Consider the following 12,518-nt stretch of genomic DNA (forward strand, 5'->3'; position numbering starts at 1 on the left):
CTTGACCCTCAACCGTACTGTACCTAATAACCTTGCTCTTATTCACATTTACTCTTAACTTTCTTCTTTCACGCACTTTACCAAACTCAATCACCAGCTTCTGCAGTTTCTCACATGAATCAGCCACCAGCGTTGTATCATCAGCGAACAACAAATTATTATTATTATTATTATTGTACTTGATCACCATTTCCCGCATCAGCGAGGTAGCACCAGGAAACAGACGGATAAAGATCCATCCACTCATACTCATGTGCATGTATGGGTATTTATGTATGTATATGTGTATATGAGTGGATGGGCCATTCTTTGTCTGTTTCCTGGCACTACCTTGCTGATGCAGGAATTGGCGACCATGTATAATAAATGAATAAAATCAATTTATACACATATGCATACATATGCACAGACATATACACATTCATACTTATTCGTACTAGCTTGCCCCTGTCCATTCCCAGCACCACCTCGCCCCACTGGAAACAGCATTGTCACCCACTGGGTCAGTGAGGTAGCGCCAGGAAAACAAACAAAAAAAGACCACATTTGTTCATACTCAGTCTCTAGCTGTCGTGTGTAATGCACCGAAACCACTAATCCCTCTCCACATTCAGGCCTCACAGACCTTTCCATGCCATGATTCAGTCCATTGGCAGCACATCAACCCTTGTATGTAATCTAATTATGCTCTCTTGCTATCTTTCCTTATTACATCCTTTTATATCAGGTATTCCTAATCAGCCCTTTTTCAGCACACAACTCCACAAGCTGTTCACTGTTTCCAGTCACTTATAACTTTCATCTGTTCTTGTCCATATGTCTCAGACACCTGTTCTAATTGGAACTCTCTCAAAGGGGGTCATGATGGCAATCAGGTCTATTCTTTTTAGTGAAATGTTAAATTGTATTCAATTATTTTTGGCACAGCTCTTTCTTATCCTTGGGTGTAGGGAGACTTTTTATTCAGAAAAGATATGGGGTAAAAACCTTACCTTATCTTTCTCGAGGTCCCAGTTGCTATAGTTTTCAAAGATTATCATACTCTTAGTGAAAATTATTTTGAATTATTTTTTTTTTTTTTTTTTTTTTTTTTTTTTTTATACTTTGTCGCTGTCTCCCGCATTTGCGAGGTAGCGCAAGGAAACAGACGAAAGAAATGGCCCAACCCCCCCCATACACATGTACATACACACGTCCACACACGCAAATATACATACCTACACAGCTTTCCATGGTTTACCCCGGACGCTTCACATGCCTTGATTCAATCCACTGACAGCACGTCAACCCCTGTATACCACATCGCTCCAATTCACTCTATTCCTTGCCCTCCTTTCACCCTCCTGCATGTTCAGGCCCCGATCACACAAAATCCTTTTCACTCCATCTTTCCACCTCCAATTTGGTCTCCCTCTTCTCCTCGTTCCCTCCACCTCCGACACATATATCCTCTTGGTCAATCTTTCCTCACTCATTCTCTCCATGTGCCCAAACCATTTCAAAACACCCTCTTCTGCTCTCTCAACCACGCTCTTTTTATTTCCACACATCTCTCTTACCCTTACGTTACTTACTCGATCAAACCACCTCACACCACACATTGTCCTCAAACATCTCATTTCCAGCACATCCATCCTCCTGCGCACAACTCTATCCATAGCCCACGCCTCGCAACCATACAACATTGTTGGAACTACTATTCCTTCAAACATACCCATTTTTGCTTTCCGGGATAATGTTCTCGACTTCCACACATTTTTCAAGGCTCCCAAAATTTTCACCCCCTCCCCCACCCTATGATCCACTTCCGCTTCCATGGTTCCATCCGCTGCCAGATCCACTCCCAGATATCTAAAACACTTCACTTCCTCCAGTTTTTCTCCATTCAAACTCACCTCCCAATTGACTTGACCCTCAACCCTACTGTACCTAATAACCTTGCTCTTATTCACATTTACTCTTAACTTTCTTCTTCCACACACTTTACCAAACTCCGTCACCAGCTTCTGCAGTTTCTCACATGAATCCGCCACCAGCGCTGTATCATCAGCGAACAACAACTGACTCACTTCCCAAGCTCTCTCATCCCCAACAGACTTCATACTTGCCCCTCTTTCCAAGACTCTTGCATTTACCTCCCTAACAACCCCATCCATAAACAAATTAAACAACCATGGAGACATCACACACCCCTGCCGCAAACCTACATTCACTGAGAACCAATCACTTTCCTCTCTTCCTACACGTACACATGCCTTACATCCTCGATAAAAACTTTTCACTGCTTCTAACAACTTGCCTCCCACACCATATATTCTTAATACCTTCCACAGAGCATCTCTATCAACTCTATCATATGCCTTCTCCAGATCCATAAATGCTACATACAAATCCATTTGCTTTTCTAAGTATTTCTCGCATACATTCTTCAAAGCAAACACCTGATCCACACATCCTCTACCACTTCTGAAACCACACTGCTCTTCCCCAATCTGATGCTCTGTACATGCCTTCACCCTCTAATTTACCAGGAATACTCAACAAACTTATACCTCTGTAATTTGAGCACTCACTCTTATCCCCTTTGCCTTTGTACAATGGCACTATGCACGCATTCCGCCAATCCTCAGGCACCTCACCATGAGTCATACATACATTAAATAACCTTACCAACCAGTCAACAATACAGTCACCCCCTTTTTTAATAAATTCCACTGCAATACCATCCAAACCTGCTGCCTTGCCGGCTTTCATCTTCCGCAAAGCTTTTACTACCTCTTCTCTGTTTACCAAATCATTTTCCCTAACCCTCTCACTTTGCACACCACCTCGACCCAAACACCCTATATCTGCCACTCTGTCATCAGACACATTCAACAAACCTTCAAAATACTCATTCCATCTCCTCACATCACCACTACTTGTTATCACCTCCCCATTTACGCCCTTCACTGAAGTTCCCATTTGCTCCCTTGTCTTACGCACCCTATTTACCTCCTTCCAGAACATCTTTTTATTCTCCCTAAAATTTACTGATAGTCTCTCATCCCAACTCTCATTTGCCCTTTTTTTCACCTCTTGCACCTTTCTCTTGACCTCCTGTCTCTTTCTTTTATACTTCTCCCACTCAATTGCATTTTTTCCCTGCAAAAATCGTCCAAATGCCTCTCTCTTCTCTTTCACCAATACTCTTACTTCTTCATCCCACCACTCACTACCCTTTCTAAACAGCCCACCTCCCACTCTTCTCATGCCACAAGCATCTTTTGCGCAATCCATCACTGATTCCCTAAATACATCCCATTCCTCCCCCACTCCCCTTACTTCCATTGTTCTCACCTTTTTCCATTCTGTACACAGTCTCTCCTGATACTTCTTCACACAGGTCTCCTTCCCAAGCTCACTTACTCTCACCACCTTCTTCACCCCAACATTCACTCTTCTTTTCTGAAAACCCATACTAATCTTCACCTTAGCCTCCACAAGATAATGATCAGACATCCCTCCAGTTGCACCTCTCAGCACATTGACATCCAAAAGTCTCTCTTTCGCACGCCTGTCAATTAACACGTAATCCAATAATGCTCTCTGGTCATCTCTCCTACTTACATAAGTATACTTATGTATATCTCGCTTTTTAAACCAGGTATTCCCAATCATCAGTCCTTTTTCAGCACATAAATCTACAAGCTCTTCACCATTTCCATTTACAACACTGAACACCCCATGCATACCAATTATTCCCTCAACTGCCACATTACTCACCTTTGCATTCAAATCACCCATCACTATAACCCGGTCTCGTGCATCAAAACCGCTAACACACTCATTTAGCTGCTCCCAAAACACTTGCCTCTCATGATCTTTCTTCTCATGCCCAGGTGCATATGCACCAATAATCACCCACCTCTCTCCATCAACTTTCAATTTTACCCATATTAATCGAGAATTTACTTTCTTACATTCTATCACATACTCCCACAACTCCTGTTTCAGGAGTATTGCTATTATTATTATTGTATTGAATTATTATTGTATATTATTATACTTGATTGCTGTTTCACACATCAGTGAGGTAGCTCTAGGAAACATATGAAGAAAGACCCATCCACTCACATACACACATATATATCTTTCTTTCTTTCATACTATTCGCCATTTCCCACGTTAGCAAGGTTGCGTTAAAAACAGAGGACTGGGCCTTTGAGGGAATATCCTCACCTGGCCCCCTTCTCTGTTCCTTTTTTTGGAAAATTAGAAAATAGAAAAATTGATTGTTGAGAAAATTAATGAAAAATTGAATGGTGCATTCATAGAGAGGCAAGTTGTCGATTATCTCCAAGTTCAAAACATTCCTTTTACTCAGTGAATGATTCGGAAAATTGTATATTTTTATATATGTCAACACAGGTATCTTGACCAGGTTTTTACCATATGCATGAACTATTTGATTGCATGTGAGCTAATAATTATATGCATAATCAGAAAAAAATACATGAAAAATCCTTATTTTGCTTTTCTTGGAGTCCCAGTTGCTCTGCTATTCAAAATATTCATCATACACTTGATGAATGATAAAGTACGTTTTATTTATTTGTTAATTTTTTCAGCTCAGTCATCTTAAGAATGTTCTTGATTAAATCATGCACTAAAAATTAATAACATATTAAGGAAATTAACAGAAAAAGGATGGTGCATTTGGGCAGAGGCAAGTGGTTGATCGTCTTCCTGCTTAGAGCATTTCTCTTTTACATGGTGATTAATATTGTACACTGCATTTCTTATTGACTATTTTATACAGTTGTCATCAGTAGGTTTCACCTGATACATAAACTTATAATTATCTACATATTCAGAAAAAAATTAGAAAAGTTCGATATACCTCACCCTGAGAGTCCCAGTTATACATCTGTTCAAAACATTATTTTTCTAATCATTAAATGGTATGGTGAATTGTATTTTTATTGATTTTTTTTCTACAAACATCTCTTCTAATGATTACTTATGATTATGATTTGTTACATTATTTCTGTTGCTTACATAATGTTTCAATTACATTATTTCTGTTGCTTACATAATGTTTCAAATGTCGTTTTGTTTATTTTTGGCCTACAGATCCTAACCTTCTATTTGCATGGATACTAATTTCTTGATACAAAGCAATTTCATTCATCACTAACTTTTTTCGTACCTTTTTCACACTGTATTATGACCTATCTGTAACAGGGCTAGAATGATCCGAGGAGACATACCAAAGTGATTCTAGAAGAAAATTTACAAATATCCTCCAAAGAAACTTAAGTGGATGTTTAATTCAAACCAGGAGAAATTAGAAATATGCATGGAATGACAATATAAGCATTCAGAAGTAGGTCTTACTCGTGGCTGAAGGTGATCTGTGATGAGCCTTGAATAGATAATTACTCTAGGAACATTGTGGTAGGGAGAAATAATGTAATTTATTGAGCAAGAGCTGTGATGAGCTCTACTTGCTAGCTCTATTTTACTGGCAAGATTTTGTTGTAGGTAGGTACAATTGATTATGTTACTTGTGTTCACATTTACTGTAAACTCTCACCTTTCAGTCTCTTACAGACTCTGCCACCAGTTTATATGAAACCTTTTTAGTTACCTAGGGGAGGGGGATAACTATGTTATTTTGTTTGGAATTCACATGATATTTAAACAGTCTCAGCTGACATACTAGATGGGTGGTATGATCCTGTAGTTGATGTTTGTCTAAGTATAGAAATATCTTGCTTATTAAACTGGCTCTTCATTATGTGTGCAGCTTTTTTTCACCACAGAGTAAGCATCACCATTAAACATTTTTATTCAGATTATACTAAAATAGTAGCAGTGGGTAGGAGCATTAGGTAGAAACATTAGGAAGAAAGAGTAGGTAGGAGCATTAAGTAGATATAGTCATTGGGAACATTAGGTAAGAGCTTCTGCAAACACTGTGCTAAACTTACCCTCTGCCTGTGGTGTGTAAAGGATGAGGCACTAAAGACTAAAGACTAAAGACTAAAAAGCAGGACTGGAGTTCACCAGTTATGGAGAGACTGTTGCCATGGCTACTCCCTTGAGGGAGTTCCAGAAGGGGATATGTGTCAGAGATATAGATAGATAGATATAGTAGAATAGAAATACTTATTAATAACTTTATATTGATTGTTTATTCACATTGTAATTTTCAGCGGATTTATATCCTCGACATACCCAGTTTCGACACATAGAGTACCCAACACTGACAGCCATATCTGTGATGGAGATGGACTTCGAGCGAATAGACATAAATCAGTGTCCAAAGGGAGAAGGCAATTCTGGGCCAAATAAATTTGCAGATACTGCCAGATGCAAGAAAGATACAACCGAGGTATTTTTAACCATTACCTGTATTTTATATATGGGACTTTATATTTATAATGTAACACATGATGCTACTAATGGTTAACCCCTGAGTAAAAGTCAATCACTGGAGTAAGATATCACTGAAGAACCTGTCACCCCAATAGAGCCCATCTATTACCTGCTACTGGTTGTAGTGGTCTTAAAGCTGCGGGAGGCACTGGAGAAGGGGTCTTGGGGATATGTTATAATGAAGATATACCTTATATCTCCATATATAGCTTATTTGATGATACATTTGTGCATAAAGAGAGCTGGTATATACCTTTCTTAAAAATTTTAGATTGCATTTACTGATTAACTTCGTGTTATAGTAAATGAAAGCATAGTTTTCATCAGTTATCTTCATGCTTATGCATTTCTTTGGCTTGCTTATAGTATTATATATCTGTTTTTCAAATGTGCACAGTTTGATTTTAAAAATCTACAGTGTTTATTGTTTTGCTGCAGAATTATTTTGGAAGTGTAATTTAGTAATTATCCCTGGGAATAGGGGAGAAAGAATACTTCCCACATATTGCCTTCATGTCGTAGAAGGTGACTAAAATGGGTGCAAGCAAGGGGCTGGAAATCCTCCCATCCTGCTTTACTTTTCCAAAAGAAGGAACAAGAGAAAGAAGTGGTCCAATTGAGGATTTTCCCATTAAGGCTGTCACCTGTCTGTGATGGTATCTTGCTAATGTGGGAAATGGCAAATATGTATGAAAAAGAAAATTTGTAATTGTAACACACACAAGAAATGGAAGAATTTCCTTTAAAATAGATAAAGATTTCAACTCATAGGTTAATGAAAGCCATGTTACTGTAATATTAAAGATAATTGCACATCCAGTAACTTTCATAATGATTATCCTTTTTTGTTTTCATAACAGTGTGAGCCTTTAGATGGTTATGGTTTTCGACGAGGTGGTTATCAGTGTCGATGTAAACCAGGATTTCGTTTACCCAATATTGTACGTCGTCCTTATCTTGGGGAATTCATTGAGAGGGCAACACTTTTTCAGTACCGCAACTCCTTCAGCTGTACACCAATTGGTTGTAAGTACCTTCCTGTTTGATCCTCTACACTTTAGATGTCGAGTGTTGTTTGATAGTGCTGCTGTCATTCTGAAGTTTCAGGTTTTGACATATGACTTATGAATATGTTTGGTATCCTTCTTTGTTTGTTGAAATATGTTTGCAGTTTTAGCAGCATTGTAGCAAATATGCAGGCCATTAGAAGAATACCATTAATTTTGTCAATGTAGAATCATGTTCTTATATTCAGAGCTTCCTAAAGGAATTGTTTAAGTGCATGATGTTCGAAGATGTTTTATAGTGCCTTACATTATAAAATGTACTTCCCTGATCCTTACAGGCAAGCTGAAGACATTCATTAGTTTGATAAGAATGTAGTGATTAGTGCTTTTTGTTTCTGTTGATAACCATCTCCTTTCACTGCTGTTGTAAGCTCCAGCTAATGATTCCTTAATTTTTAGAAGTATTCTTATGTACTGCCATGTTGTTATGTTGTTATATGTTATTTCTGTAGCAGATTTGTAGTGACTTAGTTGTCTTATAAAGACTGGATTTTTAATGAATCAGGATGCTATAGATTAACATTGGAGAATGCCAAGAACACTTGTTTGTTTTGTGTGCTTAGCAGAAATTATGTAGTCATTGTGTATCAAATTTAGTACAGTACCATTTATACCCTCCTGGACTGATGCATTGTAAAAGGTTAGGAATATCACTCATCGCGAGGTCACCCATCTGTTGGAATCCTGATATCTCCTTAGACGCTTACTACACAAATCTGAAAGAACTGCCGGAAGGACATTAAAATGTGTTAAATCAATTTACCTTGTGCTGGACATCACAATTGTGATGCATAGACAATTAAGATAAGTATCATTCCATCACTCACATCCTAATCAAAGCAGATCTCTGCTCACACAGAGAACATCCACTTGACAGTTAGTCATATAGTGGATCTGAAGAACATTAGGGAAGGTTTCCTGTCCAATGGCAAAGCATTGACAGAGGTAGTGTCCAAAAGTTTCTCCACTTAAGACCTTGTTTTATATCTTCATGTCATGGCAAAATAGCCGTAGGGGCAGATCTTTTATCTATAGATTGGAATCACATCTACAACTTTTAACTGCTACCTCCACTAGGAATATTAACCCATGATAATGGAAGAAGTTCACCAATCTTTGAGCCCAGATGGCCCCGTTTTAGACAAGGAAACTAGTTTCCAATTATTCACAACTATGGCATAAACCCATTTCCTCTAAAGAAAAATTCAACCTTGGTGAGGGTATACAGGATCTTCATATGAGACCAGGAATCACAGAAGTTCTTGAATTTACACCTATGAATTTTCTCCAAAATGTATTTAGATATGAGTGTGAGCAGATGTGGCTTTTTGTCATCCAAATATTTCATGGCACTGCCCTTGCTGATGTAGGGGATGGTGATGCTGTTTCCTGTGGGGCGGGGAATGGATGAAGGAGAGTAATTATAGATATGTTCATGTGTTTATAAGTGTATGTATGTGTAAGTATATGTATGTATAGATATATATGTTGATATATGGGGATAGGGGAGAAAGAATACTCCCCACGCATTCCTCACGTGTCATAGAAGGCGATGAATGGGGACAGGAGTGGGGAGCTAGAAACCCTCCCCTCCTTGTATTTTAACTTTCTAAAAGGGGAAACAGAAGAAGGAGTCACATGGGGAGTGCTCATCCTCCTCGAAGGCTCAGATTGGGTGTCTAAATGTGTGTGGGTGTAACCAAGATGAGAAAAAAGGAGAGATAGGTAGTATGTTTAAGGAAATGAACCTGGATGTTTTGGCTCTAGTATGTTTAAGGAAATGAACCTGGATGTTTTGGCTCTGAGTGAAACGAAGCTCAAGGGGAAAGGGGAAGAGTGGTTTGGGAATGTCTTGGGAGTTAAGTTAGGGGATGGTGAGAGGACAAGAGCAAGGGAAGGAGTAGCACTACTCCTGAAACAGGAGTGGTGGGAGTATGTGATAGAGTGTAAGAAAGTAAACTCTAGATTGATATGGGTGAAACTGAAAGTTGATGGAGAGAGATGGGTGATTATTGGTGCATATGCACCTGGGCATGAGAAGAAAGATCATGAGAGGCAAGTGTTTTTGGGAGCAGCTGAGTGAGTGTGTTAGTAGTTTTGATGCACAAGACCGGGTTATAGTGATGGGTGATTTGATTGCAAAATGAGTAATGTGGCATTTGAGGGAATAATTGGTGTACATGGGGTGTTCATTGTTGTAAATGGAAATGGTGAAGAGCTTGTAGATTTTTGCACTGAAAAAGAACTGGCGATTGGGAATACCTGGTTTAAAAAGAGAGATATACATAAGTAAACGTATGTAAGTAGGAGAGATGGCCAGAGCATTATTGGATTACGTATTGATTGATAGGCGTGCGAAAGAGAGACTTTTGGATGTTAATGTGCTGAGAGGTCTGATCATTATCTTGTGGGGGCGAAGGTGAAGATTTGTAGACGTTTTCAGAAAAGAAGAGAGAATGTTGGGGTGAAGAGAGTGGTGAGAGTAAGTGAGCTTGGGAAGGAGACTTGTGTGAGGAAGTACCAGGAGAAACTGAGTATAGAATGGAAAAAGGTGAGAACAAAGGATGTGAGGGAGTGGGGGAGGAATGGGATGTATTTAGGGAAGCAGTGATGGCATGCACAAAAGATGCTTGTGGTATGAGAAGCGTGGGAGGTGGGCAGATTAGAAAGGGTAGTGAGTGGTGGGATGAAGAAATAAGATTATTAGTGAAAGAGAAGAGAGAGGCATTTGGACAATTTTTGCAGGGAAATAATGCAAATGACTGGGAGATGTATAAAAGAAAGAGGCAGGAGGTCAAGAGAAAGGTACAAGAGGTGAAAAAGAGGGCAAATGAGAGTTGGGGTGAGAGAGCATCATTATATTTTAGGGAGAATAAAAACATGTTTTGGAAGGAGGTAAATAAAGTGCGTAAGACAAGGGAACAAATGGGAACATCTGTGAAGGGGGCTTATGGGGAGGTGAAAACAAGTAGTGGTGATGTGAGAAGGAGATGGAGTGAGTATTTTGAAGGTTTGTTGAATGTGTTTGATGATAGAGTGGCAGATATAGGGTGTTTTTGTCGAGGTGGTGTGCAAAGTGAGAGGGTTAGGAAGAATGATTTGGTAAACAGAGAAGAGTTAGTAAAAGCTTTGTGGAAAATGAAAGCCAGCAAGGCAGCAGGTTTGGATGGTATTGCAGTGGAATTTAATAAAAAAAAAAAGGGGGGTGACTGTATTGTTGACTGTTTGGTAAGGTTATTTAATGTATGTATGACTCATGGTGAGGTGCCTGAGGATTGGCGGAATGCATGCATAGTGCCATTGTACAAAGGCAAAGGGGATAAAGGTGAGTGCTCAAATTACAGAGGTATAAGTTTGTTGAGTATTCCTGGGATATTATATGGGAGGTTATTGATCGAGAGGGTGAAGGCATGTACAGAGCATCAGATTGGGGAAGAGCAGTGTGGTTTCAGAAGTAGTAGAGGATGTGTGGATCAGGTGTTTGCTTTGAAGAATGTATGTGAGAAATACTTAGAAAAGCAAATAGATTTGTATGTAGCATTTATGGATCTGGAGAAGGCATATGATAGAGTTGATAGAGATGCTGTGTGGAAGGTATTAAGAATATATGGTGTGGGAGGCAAGTTGTTAGAAGCAGTGAAGAGTTTTTATCGAGGATGTAAGGCATGTGTACGAGTAGGAAGAGAGGAAAGTGATTGGTTCTCAGTGAATTTTGGTTTGCGGCAGGGGTGCGTAATGTCTCCATGGTTGTTTAATTTGTTTATGGATGGGGTTGCTAGGGAGGTGAAAGCAAAAGTTTTGGAGAGAGGGGCAAGTATGCAGTCTGTTGTAGATGAGAGAGCTTGGGAAGTGAGTCAGTTGTTGTTCACTGATGAAAGCACTGGTGGCTGATTCGGATGAGAAACTGCGGAAGCTGGTGACTGAGTTTGGTAAAGTGTGTAAAAGAAGAAAGCTGAGAGTAAATGTGAATAAGAGCAAGGTTATTAGGTACAGTAGGGTTGAGGGCCAAGTCAATTGGGAGGTAAGTTTGAATGGAGAAAAACTGGAGGAAGTGAAGTGTTTTAGATATCTGGGAGAGGATTTAGCAGTGGATACAATCATGGAAGCGGAAGTGAGTCATAGGGTGGGGGAGGGGGCAAAAGTTCTGGGAGCATTGAAAAATGTGTGGAAAGCAAGAATGTTATCTCAGAAAGCAAAGAATGGGTATGTTTGAAGGTATAGTGGTTCCAACAATGTTATGTGGTTGCGAGGCAAGGGCTATAGATAGCTATAGATAGAGTTGTGTGGAGGAAGGTGGATGTGCTGGAAATGAAATGTTTGAGGACAATATGTGGTGTGAGGTGGTTTGATCGAGTGAAATAAAGAAAGGGTAAGAGATATGTGTGGTAATAAAAAGAGTGTGGTTGAGAGAGCAGAAGGTGTTTGAAATGGTTTGGTCACATGGAGAGAATGAGTGAAGAAAGATTGACTGTCAGAGGTGGAGGGAATGAGGAGAAGTGGGAGACCAAATTGGAGGTGGAAAGGTGGAGTGAAAAAGATTTTGAGTGAGCGGGGCCTGAACATGCAGGAGGGTGAAAGGCGTGCAAGGAATAGAGTGAATTGGAACGATGTGGTATACCGGGGTTGACTTCCTGTCAGTGGATTGAACCAGGGCATGTGAAGCGTTTGGGTTAAACCATGGAAAGTTTTGTGGGGCCTGAATGTGGAAAGGGAGCTGTGGTTTCGGTGCATTATACATGACAGCTAGAGACTGAATGTGAACGAATGTGGCCTTTGTTGTCTTTTCCTAGTGCTACCTCGCGCACATGAGGGGGAAGGGGGTTGTCATTTCATGCGTGGCGGGGTGGCAACGGGAATGAATAAGGGCAGCAAGTGTGAATTATGTACATGTGTATATGTCTGTGTGTGTATATATATATATATATATATATATGTATACATTGAGATGTATGGGTATGTATATGTGCGTGTGTGGACGTGTATGTATATACATGTGTATGTGGGTGGGTTGGGCCATTCTTTCATCTG

General features: G+C 39.6%; 1 protein-coding gene across 2 annotated transcripts in view; it reads left to right on the plus strand.

Moving 5' to 3' along the window:
- LOC139749831 (uncharacterized) overlaps positions 1–12,518 on the plus strand; it is a 275,451-nt gene that overhangs the window by 225,303 nt on the left and 37,630 nt on the right. For both annotated transcript variants that reach the window (XM_071664142.1, XM_071664132.1), the window contains 2 exons: positions 6,201–6,379; positions 7,284–7,449. In XM_071664142.1, coding sequence (XP_071520243.1) covers positions 6,201–6,379; positions 7,284–7,449 — 345 coding nt within the window. The remainder of the gene's footprint in view (positions 1–6,200; positions 6,380–7,283; positions 7,450–12,518) is intronic.

This window comes from Panulirus ornatus, chromosome 1, assembly GCF_036320965.1.
Source record: "Panulirus ornatus isolate Po-2019 chromosome 1, ASM3632096v1, whole genome shotgun sequence".
Lineage (NCBI taxonomy): Eukaryota > Metazoa > Arthropoda > Malacostraca > Decapoda > Palinuridae > Panulirus > Panulirus ornatus.